The sequence below is a fragment of the Aegilops tauschii genome, chromosome 5, assembly GCF_002575655.3.
Source record: "Aegilops tauschii subsp. strangulata cultivar AL8/78 chromosome 5, Aet v6.0, whole genome shotgun sequence".
In the NCBI taxonomy this organism is placed as follows: domain Eukaryota; kingdom Viridiplantae; phylum Streptophyta; class Magnoliopsida; order Poales; family Poaceae; genus Aegilops; species Aegilops tauschii.
In genome coordinates, this window is record NC_053039.3 from 547,372,733 (window position 1) to 547,390,203 (window position 17,471).

At 44.3% G+C, this 17,471-nt stretch overlaps 1 protein-coding gene and 1 long non-coding RNA gene across 4 annotated transcripts; one reads left to right on the plus strand and one right to left on the minus strand.

The window, feature by feature from the left end:
• Nucleotides 1-1,530: 1,530 nt before the first annotated feature.
• Nucleotides 1,531-6,079, minus strand: LOC109749806 (protein NLP4). 2 transcript variants are annotated; one of them, XM_020308744.4, is made up of 4 exons: nucleotides 5,797-6,079; nucleotides 4,346-5,649; nucleotides 4,195-4,242; nucleotides 1,531-2,450 (listed from the first exon to the last, which is right to left on the minus strand). In XM_020308744.4, the coding sequence occupies exons 2-4, from the start codon at nucleotides 5,630-5,632 to the stop codon at nucleotides 1,641-1,643; spliced, it is 2,145 nt and encodes a 714-aa protein (XP_020164333.1). In that variant the 5' UTR covers nucleotides 5,633-5,649; nucleotides 5,797-6,079; the 3' UTR covers nucleotides 1,531-1,640. The 2 variants fall into 2 exon arrangements, with proteins under 2 accessions (XP_020164333.1, XP_073354494.1); XM_073498393.1 differs by having other exon boundaries at nucleotides 4,346-5,956.
• Nucleotides 6,080-6,878: 799 nt separating this feature from the next.
• On the plus strand, nucleotides 6,879-10,425 carry LOC109749796 (uncharacterized). Of its 2 annotated transcripts, XR_012183401.1 has the most exons (6): nucleotides 7,510-8,018; nucleotides 8,594-8,660; nucleotides 8,732-8,960; nucleotides 9,038-9,170; nucleotides 9,628-9,668; nucleotides 9,742-10,425. It is a non-coding gene; the product is annotated as an uncharacterized lncRNA (long non-coding RNA). The 2 variants fall into 2 exon arrangements; XR_005758361.3 differs by lacking the exons at nucleotides 9,628-9,668; nucleotides 9,742-10,425 and adding an exon at nucleotides 6,879-7,172 and having other exon boundaries at nucleotides 7,958-8,018; nucleotides 9,038-9,250.
• The last annotated feature ends 7,046 nt before the right edge of the window (nucleotides 10,426-17,471 follow it).

A 17,471-nucleotide genomic window follows, 5' to 3' on the forward strand; every position in this document is an offset into this window, starting at 1 on the left:
TTTTTCAAGAATGTGTGCACGCACATGGTAGTCATCCATGCTAGGTTTGAATGATTTATGACATCGTATGCAAGTTGCGACACGTCCGACCATTTATCTACCTTTTTTGTCTGAGAAAACTTCAGAAAATGCAAAATTTGTCGAAAACCAAAATAACATGGCATGGTGCCTTGAATTAGTTATAGAAGATGGCGGGAATTTTTGGGGGCCATTTGAATGATGTCGAGAAACGATGTGCTCTCAGACGGAGGCTTCTGGCCAACATAAACACCCTCCATTGAGCATGGTCTAGTTTTGGACATTCTTGAAATGTTACCAACTTCTTCAAGGAGGTGGGCATGCCCATGTTAGCCATCCATGCCAGATTTGAACGATTTCTGGCACCGTATGCAAGTTCGACATGTGTGACCATTCATCGGCCTTTTTTGACCAAGAAAACTCCAGAAAAGGCAAAGTTTGTCGAAACTAAAACAACTTGACATGATACCTTGAATTTGTCGTACAAGTTCATTGAAAAAGATTAGGGTCATTTAAAGGATGTCGGGAAACAACGTGCTCTGAGGCGGAGCCTTCTAGCCTAATCGAACACCATCCATTAAACATTGTCTATGTTTGGACATTCTTCAAATGACCCCAACTTTTGTAAGCATGTGGGCATGCCAATGGTTGGCATCCATGTCAGATTTGAACGACTTCCGATACCGTATGCAAGTTTGCGACACGTCCTGCCATTTATCGCTCTTTTTTGACCGAGAAAATTTCAGAAAATGCAAAAAATTGTCAAAAACCAAAATAACTTGGCATTGTGCCTTGAATTGATCATACAAGGCCATGGAAAATTTGGGCCATTTCAAGGATGTTGGGATACAGGGTGCTCTCAAGCGAAACCTTGTGGCCACCGAACACCCTCCGTTGAATTTTTTTTGCCATTCATGAAATGGTCTTAACTTTTGCTACCAGGTGAGCATGCCCATGATAGGCCTATATGCCAGGTTTGACGTAAAAATATATTTAAAATTACTATATAAAAATTAACCAAGTTTTAAAACAATAATAAAGTTCAAAAAGATGAAAAATGAATTAACATGAAAAGAGAAGAAAAAAAATATAAAAGAAAAGAATGCTTAGGCTTTGGCCCAACTAGGCGACAACATCGCTCCTGTCAGGCGCCTATTAGGCCGTCCTAAGAGTTCGTAGATTTTAAAAAGCACATCAATTTATAGAAAAATGTGCATGGATTTGATTTTTTTTTTACAGATTTTCAAAAAAAAAGGTTTACCATAGAAAGATGTTCCCAATTTTGCGAACCTCAGCTGGCCAGCTGGATTTGAAAAAACTCATCGTATGTGAAAAAAGGTGTTCACGATTTTTAGAAAGAAAAGAAAGATGGAAAAAAGTAGAAAGCAAAAAAAAAAAACAGATGAAAACTTGGCCAAAAAAATGGAAAACCACTGCATATTATCACTAAGATAGCTGTCATACCTATAAATGTCACTACTTCTAACATGGTCTGCTGGTTACCTTGTTGTATGCACTAACGGGAGGTCTCTAGTTCGAACCTTGCTGGCCGCATTTATTTTTACATTTGAAAAAAATGTGACACTTTAAGTGAAGAGAAGAAAAAAGATAAACATACTAGCCTATACGTATATACATACCCCTACGGACGACTTATTGGGATTAAGTTTGCACCTTTTCAAGTGAGATATCAATGAGGATGTACCGTTTTTCGATTCACAGCAATAGTTTTCACCACAATAGTTGCACTTAGCCTTGACAGTATCTCCAACCATGACCTTTGTAAAGCTTTTCCACACGGTTGATCTTGGTGCCATCGGTTTTCTTTTATTCGCCTTCTTGTTCATCTGAAGACCGCCAAATGAGTTGGGCTTCATCGCGTCGTCCTCCAGCTCCTTGTCTGTAACCGTGCGTAGTGTTTGGCAAACATTTTGCATGGTTCCCGACAAGGTGTCCAACACTGCCTTCTGCTCCTCGAGTGCTTCACAGTCCGTCGGCAGGAAGAACTCCAGCACGAAGTCCGCCGTCCCAGTGCGTGTGCATCTTAACCGGATCGCCACTGCACCTTTTAAATTGAAGATCTTAGCATGGTGACATAATGGGTAATCCGGTTTAGCTGAAGATCCAATGTCTGGTAGGAAGCACGGCTGGTTCGTGGTGAAGGCTTTCCCTGCAACCCCTTGCTTGAGCAGAAGGTGGTGATCGGAGCAGGAATCATGGAAATTCTGCATCTGAGGGTCGTTCACGTAGCAAGCTGCGTCAATGGTAGAGATGCAGTGCTGGTAGTTCTCATCTGAGTGGCGACTGCCCCGTTTCCACTGTTGAGCACAGGTGGCCCATGTTTGTGCTAATGGTAGATTGTGGGTGACGCAGGCGGCTCTTAAGACTTCCAATATCTCCGGTAGAGCGTCTTTGTATGAGGCACTACTGAACTGCATGATGGTCAACAAGAGCGGACACACAATGAGCAAAATATAAGAACCAATTTTTTATTTATTTTCAATTAGTAGTTTTATTATACTAATTTAATTCTGAATTAAAGTGTGCAGATTGAGAATTATTTTATTCGACCCTCCAATTCTATGAAATTACAAATTAGACCATCTTACTATGAATCCTATAGACTTAAACAGGTGATCCCCACTAACACATTTCTCTCAACATGTAACCATGCATGGAAGAGGAATAAACATTTTACAACTATACAATACATCATATACAATATGATACTTTAGTTATTTTATTGTCAATCAAAATAATCATATTTCATATAATCAAATCTCACTGAAGTATAACGACAACCAATTCTCACGGAAACGCACGGTATTATCTAGTTGGTTAACACCATCAACGTCTAAAAGGGTAACTTAATTTTTATTCTATAAAGAGCATCTCCACCTATACATGTTTGATATTATTATATATGTCTCACATCAGATTTTTTGTGACACGGACGAAAGTGAGAGAGAGAGAGAGCGAGAGAGAGAGAGAGAGAGAGAGAGAGAGAGAGGTTGTTATACATTTGTAGCGAGAAAATAATTCATATTGGGGATTAGCTCAAGAATTGTCAATTTGCTTTCAAAAATCACGACACCAATTGTTATCACGAATTGTGAATTTACTTTTCAAAGGATACAAGTATGTACAATTTTTTCTAATAAATGCGGGCATTGCGGTAGATTATCATAATCCTGTTTTTTTATTTCGCTGCTAATTCAAATTATTATCTAGTAAAAAATTGCTCAGAATTGTGTTTGGGAAGAGCAATGATGACAAATTGAAGGCAACATATTGTTGTCAAATTGTCAATTTACTTTTCAAAACATAAAGGTAGTACCAATGATTTTTCTAATAAATATGAGCATTATCTTTTCTCATTTCCAAATTTTCATAGTACCGTTTTCTACTTTCCCAAATAGACTATCAACTTTTCTACTATAACTTTCCAAAAGCAGAATAATCATAGCAAAACATTGTTTAGCAACTGTAGACCGAATCTTAATTCAATTATACTCAAAACTGACTGAGAACTAAAATACTAAATCGATTATGTAGATTGCGTTACTATTTATTTGACATGGTGAAGAAGCTCGTCACTAGATTAGTCCAAACTAGAAATAAGACGGAAATAAGTCAAACTGCCTCAAGACAAAGTTCATTATAAAGTTGGCGAGCCGGTATATTCAAACACTTGGTATGTACGTACTACCAGTAGGGACATAGTATAAGTTGTAAATTGTCCAGTTCCAGTGAATCCAGAACTAAGCTCTGGGTTATACTTGGCCATGGGCAGTCCGGTCCGGACGGCCCGACCCGACCCGACCCAGCCTTGCCCCCGGGCCAGGCCTGGGCCTAGATTTTGAGCCTGACGAACAGGCCGGTCCGGGCCCATCATATTCACAATTTAAGGAAGAGGCCCGAGGACTGGCGGGTTTTTTGTGGGATGGGCTGGGCTTGGGCATGATTTTTAGGCCCAACGGCTGAGCCGGGCTGTGCTCGGGCCTAGGTTTTTTGCATCGGGCTTTGGCAGGCCCGGACTGACAGATGGCCTGGTATACTCTGGGTAGGCTTCCCTAATACAGGCGCGTACACTAAGATGTACTCGCATGTTTTTATTTGATATATAATACTAGAAAGGTGTGGTGCTAGTCTCAAATTTATTTTGCTGCTGCTTACCTTTGCGCGTGGAATGCTTGAAACTTCTGAGGACCTCAGGTTAACCGCCTGCAAGGAGCATTGCCAATAAGAAATAATGAAATTTAGTAATAAACGGAGTACTTGCAAATCCTATGTATTACGGGTCAATTAAGTGAGGAGGTACGGTTACCTGGAGAGCACTGCAGATGTTATTGATCTCAGAGGTGAAATTGAGCTTCTGCCTGGTCATGATCAACTCAATGACACCCAAGCACGAGGGGTTCCCCTTCTCGAACACCGGCAGACCCATCGTCCCGTGGACGTCCAAATATTGCGCATGGGCCACCATAGGATACTCATAGCTGGTAAAGTACCGAACGTCTGGAGACCACTCGGGGAGCTTGCCGATGAAGACCCTCCCTGGGAGCCCCACAGGTGAGCCCTTCGACGCAACATCTGCAGACAACTGGTACCGCGTCGATACGTCCCTGAACTGCACGAGCCTCTCCGAGCTCTTGTTGAGCGTGAATGGCATCCCCCTCGTCGTCAGCACCAACTGACCGTAACTCATGGTCGGCACCCATACCTGGAGAAGCACATGTTTGTCTCTTTGCATCTCCTCAATGTAGGCTAGTGCTTGCGTAAGCCGTTCCCGGACGGTGACCATGGTGGATTTGGCATCCGAGGGGAAGATGGAGGGAGTGGCGAAGAAGTTGGGAGATCTTGAAGTGTTGGGCGCTACTCCAAACCAGGGTTTGTCGTCGGGGAGCAGCTGCTCCGGGAGATCCAAGTCGTCGGCCACACATTGGGACAAGGTGGTGCGCGGCACGGGGATGCTGGTCTGGATCAAGCAAGTGTTTCTACTTGCAGGCACCGAGCTGTCTGTTGTGGCATCTAAGAGGAAGGTGGAGGGAGAAGCAAAGGAGCTGGGAGAGCAGCTGGAAGCGTCGGTCGCGAAATGAAGCCAGGCCGGGGTTGTCGCCGGAGAGAGAAAGAGCGGCTGCTCGAGGACATGATCCGAGTCAACGGCCGCTCCAGGAGAGAATGAGAGCGTGCCCCTGTTGGTTGTGGCATCTGAGGGGAAGGTGGAGGGAGAATCAAAGAAGCTGGTTGAGCTTGAAGCGATGGTCGCCACTTGAAGCCAGGGGTCGTCGCCGGAGAGCAGCTCATCCAAGTCAACCATCGCACCTTCGGACGCCATGGTGTGTGCCACTGCCACACGGGTACCAGGTTGACTCGAGCAGGTGTTTGGTGGACTCAAGAAGGTGTTTGTAGCAGCCGTGGTGGTTGTGCCATCTGAGAGGAAGATGGAGGAAGAAGCAAACAAGCTTGACGCGTCGATCCCCACTTCAGGCCACGAGATGTCGCCGGGGAGAGGTACCAGATCTAGGCCGTCCCAGTCGATGTCTGGGCTCTCCGGTGACGCCGTGAACCTCACAGAGGTACCGGGCTGGACCTGGAAGCCTCCCTCCTCCATTCAGGCGAACAAGTTTCCTTGAGAGTGTGATGAGGAAATTTTGCAGTGTAAGAAATAGTGGACACTTGAGCAAGCAAATCACGAAGTTTCTCTCCGTTTTGGAATCTAGGGATGATCTTTGGAGGAGTAAAAGCATCAAATTCTGCAGAAGGAAGGGAAAATACCTCACAGTTACTAGTATTCGTCGCTTCTTTCCATGAAAAGGGTCTCCACCCTAGCACGATGCCTGCTGAAAGAATTCGAGCTCCCGATGAAAGCTGTGGAGAGTGGGTCAGGGAGAGCCGAGGAGAAGTAGATTAGCTCCTCTGTGGGTTCGTGGTGGTTCCTGCTTCCTGGTGCGGCGGCTATACATATATGCGCTCGTAATTCGGGTTCCTCGGTCGAACCCGAATTCCTCCCATATCTTAAACGGAGGGACAAGCAAGTCACAAAAGATGGACTATGCTTGTCCTGGCATGGTTTGGCCTGTAGGTGAGGTTTCGGGTTCTGTTCTTGTGTCGTCTAAACAAAGCTTAATTATGGGGCCACTTAACTACGGCGTATTTTATTGCAAGTCTTTCGCTCTCACCACGGTGGCAAGGGCAACCACCACCAAATCTACACCAATTTTCATATTTTAGGCGGCCGGGAACTCGGTTCTTGGCCCATCCGGATGTCTGTCTTAAGCTTTTAATCCTTGTCGATGAGTACTGGTGCATTATCGGAACGTTGTACACACGCATGGGCATGGATAACCAAAGCTTCTTGCAGAAAAGAGACACAATCGGACAGAAACATCAACAGGAGGTTTCAAAGGCCATAGGCAGCAGGCAGATTAGCACTGATGCATGGTAAAATCAAGATCAAACCCTTCGTCAAAAAGCCAAAGGGCACATGTCGCGGGTTCACGCTACATAACCCTCTTTGTCTAGTGAAATTGGTCCCGACCCGTTGCTTTTATTTTGAAATATGTTGGGAAAGAAAGAAAAGGATGAGAAGAAATGTCAGGCACGTGGTCTCGTGTAACATATTTTTGAGACCTTTGTTTTTGTGTTTTATTTGCATGTGACACTGCATTCCAAAACATTAACGTACGCATCAAGGTCGCTCGAGGATCGATCGATTGGCTCAAAGAAAAACGACGAATCGAGGGAGCGCGTGGGTTGGTGGCTTCTCTGTACGTTCATTGGAGATAACAGAAAAAAAAACAGAAGGAAAATTAATTGGGCCACTCCAAGCCGTCCGAGCCCCCCCTTGCGTTTTCTCCACCTCTAGGTTGCCAAACCTGTAGCGCCGCCGCCGATGCACCTCTGTTGCCCGAGCAAGGAGCAGCAACTCCTTTAGCCTCGCGCCGCCGTCGACCCGCCCTTCTCGTCGGCCGCGCCCCATGCTAGCAGGTGGATGGAGGCATGGAGCCTCGTCATCGTCAAGGGGACGAGGGTAGCAGCAGTCGCAGCAGGTGGCGATGGTGGTGAAAGCGTCGGATGTGGGCTGCTTCAGCGGGAATGGCGCAAGGCCACCGCTTCTTCTACTGCGGCGCTTCAAAACGGCGTCTCTGCAGGTATGCTAGCGCCTCCTCTTCTCTTGTTTCTTACTGATGCAAACCGGAAATGGGTAAATATGGAGATTAGCCAATGAGATATGGTTGTTAAATTTGTCTTTTGTGGTACATTTTTTTGAGGGAATCGGTGATGACGCAAGGAACTAAGACCTTCAGTGAGACGGTCTTGGGTGTATTAGCAAAATTTGTTCATTGGATAGAGCTTTGAATAGATTAGCCATCCTCCTCTCTATTTACATTCATGTGCAGCATGGGTGGTGTTGCAGCGCCTCTAGGTTGCCTGAGGTGGGGGATACCTGACCCACCTCCTCCTTGTTTCTATAGATCTTTCGCCAAAGAAGGTTGCAAAGATATCAATCTAGAAGAAGAATGAGGGAGGATTGGGAATGTTGTGTAATTTGTATTGCTAACTTAGATGGGATTACAGTTCATTGGTTTCATTATTTGGTCATGTCTAATTTTGCTAGCTAAGATGCTAGCCCCTATGCTAAACAATGTTACATTTTGACGCATCTAGACCATCCTTGTTGCAACCCTCACCTCAGCTGCTAATGGTACCAATTGTGCTGCTGGCCGGGGTTGTTGTTTTTGGTTGTTGAGAAGGATGCTACCAGTTATGTCTTTGTTTGTGCAAACTTTATGATTAGCAGGTACAGTGAGCACCCTTCAGAACCTTTTGTTTCTTCTTTGCTCAAGTTACATTACGTATCAAGATGTGAGTTACTAAATGTTCATGTATGTATCATGGATGGACACTACCTCTTGTATTGTTGATTGGTTTGCAGGCTTAATGGTTCTAGTTCAGGTAGAAGAGCTCCAGCCTTAGAAGATTTCTGGGAGAATCGAGTAAGTGAATACAAAAGTATATGATCGGTTTCTTCACTCCTATTTCTCTGCATTATTTTTATCCTCAAATAGTTCCTGCACAACTTGTTTGTACACATGTGTGCCTGTTATTATTCTGGAGGTTAAGTGGGTGAAATAGTTGGTGATGTTTAGTGTGGAAGCCACTCAAAACCGTTGTATATAGTTGAATTTGAGATTTTTCTTCCAATGATGTGTTCGACTTTATACAATTGGATTTCAATTTTTTTTTCCCGAGTGATTGTTACACAGAGACAAGAAAGTTTGTTTTAGTCATGTATTAGTGAATCCTATATTTGTTTTAGTCATGTATTACACAAAGTATTTGGCCACCGACGTTTGAATTTATAGACATGTTATTAGTTATTACACTTGTAGTTATGAAGCTTATGCCATGTGATGGCAGTATTAACCCCTTCATGGAAATGTGTTTAAAAGTTAATGAAAATCAGCTGTTGGATGCCCAATTATGTTCCTTTTTCCTTGTTCTTGATGTACACACTACAAATCATTTTTATGAATTTCTGATATGATTGCTTCAATGATGATTTTTGCAGAAGCACTTGCCTTTGGAATTAAAGAAGATCAGTTTATGACACTGACATCCAGAGATCATAACAAGGGGTGAGCTAATTATGTTGTATTGTACTTCACGCTTTTCTGTTATAGTCCGCATCTTAAAAATTTCCCTACAGATTTCAGGGCTAGCAAATATGCTAAACATAAATACAGAGAAGGCAATCAGTGCAGTGGATTTCCGATATTGATGCGAGAAAAATGCCTTTGGATCAAAGCCCACTAAGGACAGCGCGACGACTGTGCCGCACGTGAAGAGCATGGTCATGTCATGGGACCACACATCTGTGGTGGTCCGCTTGCCTTCTATGGCGTCCAACACGACTACACCCTTTTACTCGGCCTGTTGTAAGATATGGTTCCCCGCCTAATTAATTTGTTCCTTCTTCCAAGTTCTTACATAGTGTATGTTCCTTTCTGTGTAGCGGATTGGACTGGGCAGGGTGCTCTTTTGCTTTAAAGATAGGATAGGTGGATGTATTTGGTTTTATGATGGCCAGGTTGATCAAAATCACATGGTCGTTTTTCAAGTTTGAGAAGAAAAAGACACTAGAACAGGTGATTGATCACAACCATACTTTCAGAGATTTATATTTGAACTTTTTCAGTTACAATTAAAGGCAGAATGTAGCAGTTGACATTATTTGTAAATTAATTCTCTGCATTTATGTATGTGCTGATGTAACTAACATACATCTATACATGGCTTTACTGAGCATGATCTTGCATTTGCTACAGCCTGCTATGGTCAAAATGCCTGAACCTAAGCATATGCTACCACAGTACCTACGTTTCTCTGTAGAAAAGGTCAAGTGTAATCCTTGGGCTACTGAATTTTAGCCCCTTCACTGGTTAAACAATGGTTATCTACACGTTTATGACTGATGTTTCACAACGGAGGGAGTATTTAGGAATGCATACAAGCAATTCCTGTACGAAGCAACACCACATAAGCTCTATATTTCAGAACAAGCATTCTGCATTTTCAGAGATTAATCTGTGTCGATATATTCAGTGTTTAAGAAGGGCGATCGATGCGCTTTGGTGTGCATGATGGTATGATCCTTTTCTTTATTGATTTCTTATATGCCATCAAGACTTGTTTCACTCATATTTCCGCTTTGTTTAGACCATACTTTATCCGCCGCCGCCGCCACCGGAGGAAGGGCCCCTCCCGAGACCCGCTTCTCCCTCGAGTCAGGTCGTGTGGGCGCCATCGTCGTCTTCTGCCTTCGGTGCGTGGCACCGCTGCAGGAGAGAGCGACGAGGAGGTCCAGCAGTCCGTGCCTTTGTCATCGTGTGGCGCCAAAAGAAGGACGAGGAGGCGGAGCAGTTCGTGGTGTCTTCGTCATCGCCGGCCGTGCTGGTGTGTTGTGCTCCTTTCCCTGCTCAGCCGCCTATGCTACTCGACCACCACGGGATACAAGTATGGCCCTGCCATGGCTGAGTGGAGGATGATCAGTTCGTCTGAATTTTGCAATTCTTCTTGGCCGTAGTTTTTAGGTATTTTTGGCGATCTATGATTTGTTCACTATCTGGCCTCGTATGATGCGCCTTCCCGTGTTGACGTGGTGTGATTGATACGATCTCGTGGCCGGTGGCTGATATCCCGGGCAGATTCAGCTGATACTGGTTTGGTAGGGTGAGAAAAACTGCGTAGTACACATGCTATATATGTGCTCGCAGTATAGACAGAACGGTGGATGTTTCTGAGCTACTGTGATTTTGCATGCTACTTCGATTAGGAAGTGAGTACGGAGCATACAAGGGTTTGTCGGCGTGCTAATTTTGACATTGACTTATCCTTGAGGGCCATACTGGTTTGCTTGTTGGCATGTATTTTTATCAAGCGAGTGAAAGGGCGGCAAATTGATGGTTACAACATGACGTGGAATTGCTTTGCTTCCTGGAATCCAATTGGCTGCCCTAAAAAATGTATTGCAGCAACTTGAATCCGGTAGTGTTATTTTGTGTTAACAAGACCTTTAGGTCTTGCATTTGTGCCACCAGTGCACTTCATCTGATGATGCACACAGATTTATTCATAGGAATCAGCTCTTCAGTTTAAGGCTTTCAGACGAAGTATATACTATTGAAATTTGCATGCAAGCTTAATCCCATGTGGAATCTAAACTAGCTGGGTTCACTCATATGTTTTAACTTTAGGTTTATAGTCTATAGTATATAGAACGCATGAAATGTTCATCTTCAAAATATTACTGTTGGTACCAGAGGAAGGGAATGTTGGGAAATTAGCACACAATTGCACTTGTGGTTAACTGAAAACTGCAGCGGAAACAAGTAATCTCAGCACCACATCATGTACTAACTCAAGGATCGTTGCTTAGCACGGAAGGAAACATATGCAGCAGCATATATGGAGGCAGAAAATGTTACTCAGCAGGCAAGACACTCCTCAGCCTAGTGTCTTGTGGTAGGAGTAAGTTTTCCTGACAGCCTCAAGCATCAACAAAGAGACACCAGATTTTTACGTGAAAAACCCCTCAACTTGAGGGGAAAAACCACGGGCTGAAGCCACCCAAATCCTCTTCCACTATTATCAAATGCGGGATACAACAAGTTCTTCTCTAGACAGCACTAGAGGATCTCATACATCAAGATTTCTGAATCTTGGATGAACACAACAAGAATTGGGGCTCAAGAACTAGGGATTGGAACAATCTCACCAAAGATGGTGGAACCGAAGCTTGAAGGAGACAAGGTAGTGGATCTGGACCATCACGACCTTGGGGAGGAGCTCCCTTTTCTTCTTCCTTCAATCTTCCTCTTCTTCCCTTGCTCTCTTGGTTTTCTCTCTTCTTCTCTCTTGGAGGATGAACTGATTTTCGTCACACTTGGTGGTGGCTGCTGGATAGAGGGTAAAGCACCCCCATCCACATATGTGCAAAGTCCAAAATGACCCTAGGTCATAACCCTAATGGGTAGTGGACTTACGCACCTCTTTGGGCTGCCTAAAAGGCTTTTTAAATGGTCATCTCCTCACAGCCCACATGAGAAGGATATCCCAACAAATCTCCCCCTCCGACTCATGAGGGGGCACCGCCATGCCCGCTACCTTGCAACATGCTTGTAGCTTCTCATTTGACAATATCTTGGTCATCATATCCGAACCATTGTCATCGGTATGGATCTTCTCAAGTTTCAGCAACTTGGAACTCACAACATCTCGAATCCAATGGTACCTCACATCAATGTGCTTGGTTCGAGAGTGATAGCTTGAATTCTTGGCAAGATGAATAGCACTCTGACTGTCACAAAACAGAACATACTTCTCTTGCTTCATGCCGAGCTCTTGCAAGAAGTTCTTCATCCACAAAACCTCCTTGCCATCATCAACTGCTGCAATGTACTCAGCTTCTGTAGTTGATGTAGAGACACATTTCTGCAATCTTGATTGCCATGACACTGCTCCCCCAGCATAAGTCATCAGGTATCCGGATGTGGACTTCCTACGATCCTTGTCACCTGCATAATTTGCATCTATATAGCCCTGCAATACAGGATCACCATTCCAAAGCATAGACAAGATGTAGAAGTACCCGTGAAATACCTGAGAATCCACTTCACTGCTTCCCAGTGAGCTTTACCTGGATTTGTCATGAACCGGCTAACGACTCCAACTGCATAGGCAATGTCAGGCCTAGTGCATACCATGGCATACATCAAACTGCCCACATCAGATTGGTAAGGTACTTTCCTCATTTCTTCTTTCTCCTTCTTGCTTGTAGGACATTGTTTTGAATTCAGTTTGTGATGGCCTGCAAGCGGAGAGATAACAGATTTTGCATCTTTCATATTGAACCTTTTAAGTACCTTCTCAATGTATCTTTCCTGTGAGAGCCAAAGCAGCTTCTTTGATCTATCACGGGAGATCTTCATGCCAAGTATTTGCTTAGCTAGTCCTAAATCCTTCATGGCAAATGATTTACTCAATGCCTTCTTGAGGAGAGCAATCCTCTTTGTGCCATTTCCAACAATCATCATATCATCAACATACAACAAGAGAATAATGAAGTCACCCTCGGCGTACCTCTTCATAAAGACACAATGATCAGGTTCTGCTTTATGGTAACCAAGCCCAGTCATAAAAGATTCAAGCTTCTTGTACCACTGCCGAGGAGCTTGCTTCAAGCCATACAAGCTCTTCTTCAATTTGCAAACTAAGTGCTTCTTGCCTGCAACCATGAATCCCTCTGGCTGCTCCATGTATATCTCCTCCTCTAGGTCACCATGTAAGAATGCAATCTTCACATCAAGTTGTTCAATTTCCAAGTCCATGGTGGCAGCCATGCCAAGCACAACTCGGATCGAAGACATCTTGACCACTGGAGAGAATATCTCACTATAATCAATGCCCTTTTTCTGACTGAATCCTTTCACAACCAGTCTGGCCTTGTACCTTGGATGTGAGGTGTTTTCTTCAGTCTTCACTCTGTACACCCACTTGTTCTTGAGTGCTTTCTTGCCCTTTGGAAGTTTCACCAACTCAAAGGTATCATTCTCATAGAGGGAATTCATCTCATCCTGCATGGCTTCTGACCATTCTTCCTTGTTCTCATCAGACATTTCCTCCTCATAGCATGAGGGCTTACTTGCATCTGTCATCAACACATATTGATCTGGTGGATATTTAGAAGAAGGAATGTGACCTCTTTCACTTCTTCTTTGCTGCTGCACTGGTGATGAATCAGGTGGATTTTCGTTGGCATCATCATTACCAACTTCATCATCATCATCACTTGATGGTTGCTCGCCACTTTGACTTGTACTGCCTTGATCAGTTGCATCTCCACTGTCTTCAGTGTCATCATCTCCCCCATGATTGTCATGCACGAGAGGAGGACGGATTGGATCCATATCAACCTGAGGTGTGTTGGTCATTGGCTTCTCTGGTTTCCCAATATCTTTTATTGTTTCATATTCAATGAACACCACATCTCGGCTTCTCATAATCTTCCTATTTACTGGATCCCACAACCTGTAGCCAAACTCTTCACTTGGTTGGCTGAGGTAGATGCACTGCTTTTGTTGGGGAACGTAGTAATTTCAAAAAATTTCCTACGCACACGCAAGATCATGGTGATGCATAGCAACGAGAGGGGAGAGTGTTGTCCACGTATCCTTGTAGACCGAAAGCGGAAGTGTTAACACAACGCGGTTGATGTAGTCGTACGTCTTCACGATCTGACCGATCAAGTACCGAACGTACGGCACCTCCGAGTTCAGCACACGTTCAGCTCGATGACGTCCCTCGAACTCCGATCCAGCCGAGTGTTGAGGGAGAGTTTCGTCAGCACGATGACGTGGTGACGATGATGATGTTCTACCGACGCAGGGCTTCGCCTAAGCACCGCTACGATATTATCGAGGTGTAATATGGTGGAGGGGGCACCGCACACGGCTAAGAGATCAATGATCAATTGTTGTGTCTATGGGGTGCCCCCCTGCCCTCGTATATAAAGGATCAAAAGGGGGGAGGTGCGGCCAGCCTTGGGGCGCGCCAGGAGGAGTCCTACTCCCACCGGGAGTAGGACTCCCCCTTTTCTAGTTGGATTAGGACTTGGGAGGGGGGAAAGAGGAGAGGGAGAAGAAGGAAGGGGGGCACCGCCCCCTTCTCCTTGTCCTATTCGGACTAGGGGGGAGGGGCGCGCGACCCAGCCCTAGCCGCCTCTCCTCTCTTCCACCTAGGCCCACTAAGGCCCATTATGTTGCCGGGGGGTTCCGGTAACCTCCCGGTACTCCGGCAAAATCCCGATTTCACCCGGAACACTTCCGATATCCAAACATAGGCTTCCAATATATCAATCTTTATGTCTCGACCATTTCGAGACTCCTCGTCATGTCCGTGATCACATCCGGGACTCCGAACAACCTTCGGTACATCAAAACATATAAACTCATAATATAACTGTCATCGAAACGTTAAGCGTGCGGACCCTACGGGTTCGAGAACTATGTAGACATGACCGAGACACGTCTCCGGTCAATAACCAATAGCGGAACCTGGATGCTCATATTGGCTCCCACATATTCTACGAAGATCTTTATCGGTCAGACCGCATAACAACATACGTTGTTCCCTTTGTCATCGGTATGTTACTTGCCCGAGATTCGATCGTCGGTATCTCAATACCTAGTTCAATCTCGTTACCGGCAAGTCTCTTTACTTGTTCCGTAATACATCATCTCGCAACAAACTCATTAGTTGCAATGCTTGCAAGGCTTAAGTGATGTGCATTACCGAGAGGGCCTAGAGATACCTCTCCGACAATCGGAGTGACAAATCCTAATCTCAAAATACGCCAACCCAACAAGTACCTTCGGAGACACCTGTAGAGCACCTTTATAATCACCCAGTTACGTTGTGACGTTTGGTAGCACACAAAGTGTTCCTCCGGTAAACGGGAGTTGCATAATCTCATAGTCATAGGAACATGTATAAGTCATGAAGAAAGCAATAGCAACATACTCCCTCTGTCCAGAAATACTTGTCGGAAAAATGCATAAAAATGAATGTATCTAGAACTAAAATACATCTAGATACATCCATTCCTCCGACGAGTATTTCCGGACGGAGGGAGTACTAAACAATCGAGTGCTAAGCTAACGGAATGGGTCAAGTCAATCACATCATTCTCCTAATGATGTGATCCCGTTAATCAAATGACAACTCATGTCTATGGCTAGGAAACATAACCATCTTTGATCAACGAGCTAGTCAAGTAGAGGCATACTAGTGACACTCTGTTTGTCTATGTATTCACACATGTATCAAGTTTCCGGTTAATACAATTCTAGCATGAATAATAAACATTTATCATGATATAAGGAAATAAATAATAACTTTATTATTGCCTCTAGGGCATATTTCCTTCAGCTTTGTCTTGTTATCAAGCTTGGATCTCTCGTCCCTTGGAACATGTACAAATGCCCTGCAACCAAAGACCTTTAAGTGCTCGTATGATACCTCCTTCCCTGACCAAACTCTCCGAGGAATATCACCTGCAAGAGGAACTGAGGGAGATAGGTTAACAACATACATAGCATTCATCAATGCTTCAGCCCAAAATGAATTAGGTAAATGAGCATGAGAGAGCAGCTGTGACCCTCTCTGTGAGTGTCCTGTTCATTCTCTCTGCAAGACCATTGAGCTGGGGTGTCTTTGGTGGACTCTTCTCAAGCCTGATACCACACTTTCTGCAATACCTTTCAAAAGGGCCTCTGTATTCACCACCATTGTCTGATCTCACGCACTTCAATTTCCTACAAGTTTCTCTTTCAACTTTGGCATGGAACTCCTTGAAGGTTTCAAGAGTCTGGTATTTGTGTTTCAGCACATACACAAAAACCTTTCTGGAATGGTCATCAATAAAAGTCACAAAGTATAATGCTCCACCATGAGATTTTTTAGTCATGGAGCAAACATCAGTGTGCACAATATCAAGAACATTTTCTGCATGATGTGGAGGGAGTGTACGAAATGCAGCCTATGTTGGTTTCCAGCAAAACAATGTGCACAGGGTTTCAAGGATATAGCTTTCAACTCAGGGAGGTACTCCATGCGAGCAAGAGCATGCATGCCCTTCTCACTCATATGCCCAAGCCTCTTGTGCCACAATTCAACCGAAGTGTCTTTTTCAGCAATGTTCAACACCTCATTGCACAACTTGGTTTTAGTCACATAGAGATTACCTTGCTTACTTCCTCGAGCCACAATCAAAGGGCCTTTGGTGAGCTTCCATTTTCCTTCACCAAAATAACTAGGATGTTTGATATCATCAAGCTTGCCCACTGACAACAAATTCAGCCTTATGTCGAGAACATGCCTCACATCATCGAGCACCAATCTCCAACCTGTGTTTGTTTCAAGGCATATAGAGCCCTTGCCAACAATTGCTGACGAACCACTATTTCCCATCCTCACTTGGCCAGTAACACCACTAGTGTAAGATGTGAAATACTCCTTGTGTGATGTGATGTGGAAGAACGCACCTGAATCCACAACCCAACTCATGGCATCATCACGAACAACACTATAGCAATCTTCATCTTCAATGACTAGATAGTCCTCATCTGTTGCAGTCATGGCTGATCTGCTTTCAGCCTTTTGCTCGGTTTTCTTGGTGAGTTTCCCCTCTACAAGCTCTCTCTTGTACTTCCTGCACTCGCTCTTTATGTGTCCCGGATTGCCACAATGAAAGCAAGTAATATCTTTTCTCTGTTTTGACTTTGATCCCCCTGGATTTATTTTTGCCTTGCTGAAATCTTGTATTCCTGCGTCTACGGTTCTCATTCTTCCCATGGGTTTCAGCCACATACGCATCAGAAGAAGAGGCATCACCCTTTTCCTTCTTTCTGGCTTCTTCATTCAGCATACTGGTCTTCACCATCTCCAAAGTCAGCTTCCCATCCGGAGCTGAATTGCTAGTGACACAACAAGCGTGTTCCAACTATCAGGCATGGAACTCAGCAGTAACAATGCTTGCACCTCATCCTCAAAGTTGATCTTCATGGCTGAAAGTTGATTTATATGGCATTGGAAGACATTCAAGTGCTCAATCACACTTGTGCCATCTCGGTACTCAAGCTTTGCAAGTCTTTTGATCACCGAGGCCTTGTTCATTGATGTCTTCCTCTCATACATATACTCCAACTTCTGCCACATCTCATAAGCATTTGTGTCATTTGCAACATGGTGGAAAATATTGTGGTTGATGTACAACCGAATCATACCTACTGCCTTTCTGTGCAACACTCTCCATTCTTCTTCCGTGACACCTGTGGGTATCTTGTCTTTCACAATTGGCTCATACAAATCCTTGCAATAAAGGATGTCTT

Bases quoted from the DNA above. Each gene is read 5' to 3' on its own strand.
- LOC109749806 (XM_020308744.4), bottom strand. From the start codon at position 5,632: ATGGAGGAGGGAGGCTTCCAGGTCCAGCCCGGTACCTCTGTGAGGTTC. The intron at 4,243-4,345 runs GTAACCGTACCT...TGCTCCTTGCAG, and splicing joins ACATCTGCAGTGCTCTCCAG to GCGGTTAACCTGAGGTCCTC. The intron at 2,451-4,194 runs GTAAGCAGCAGC...ACCATCATGCAG, and splicing joins CAAGCATTCCACGCGCAAAG to TTCAGTAGTGCCTCATACAA.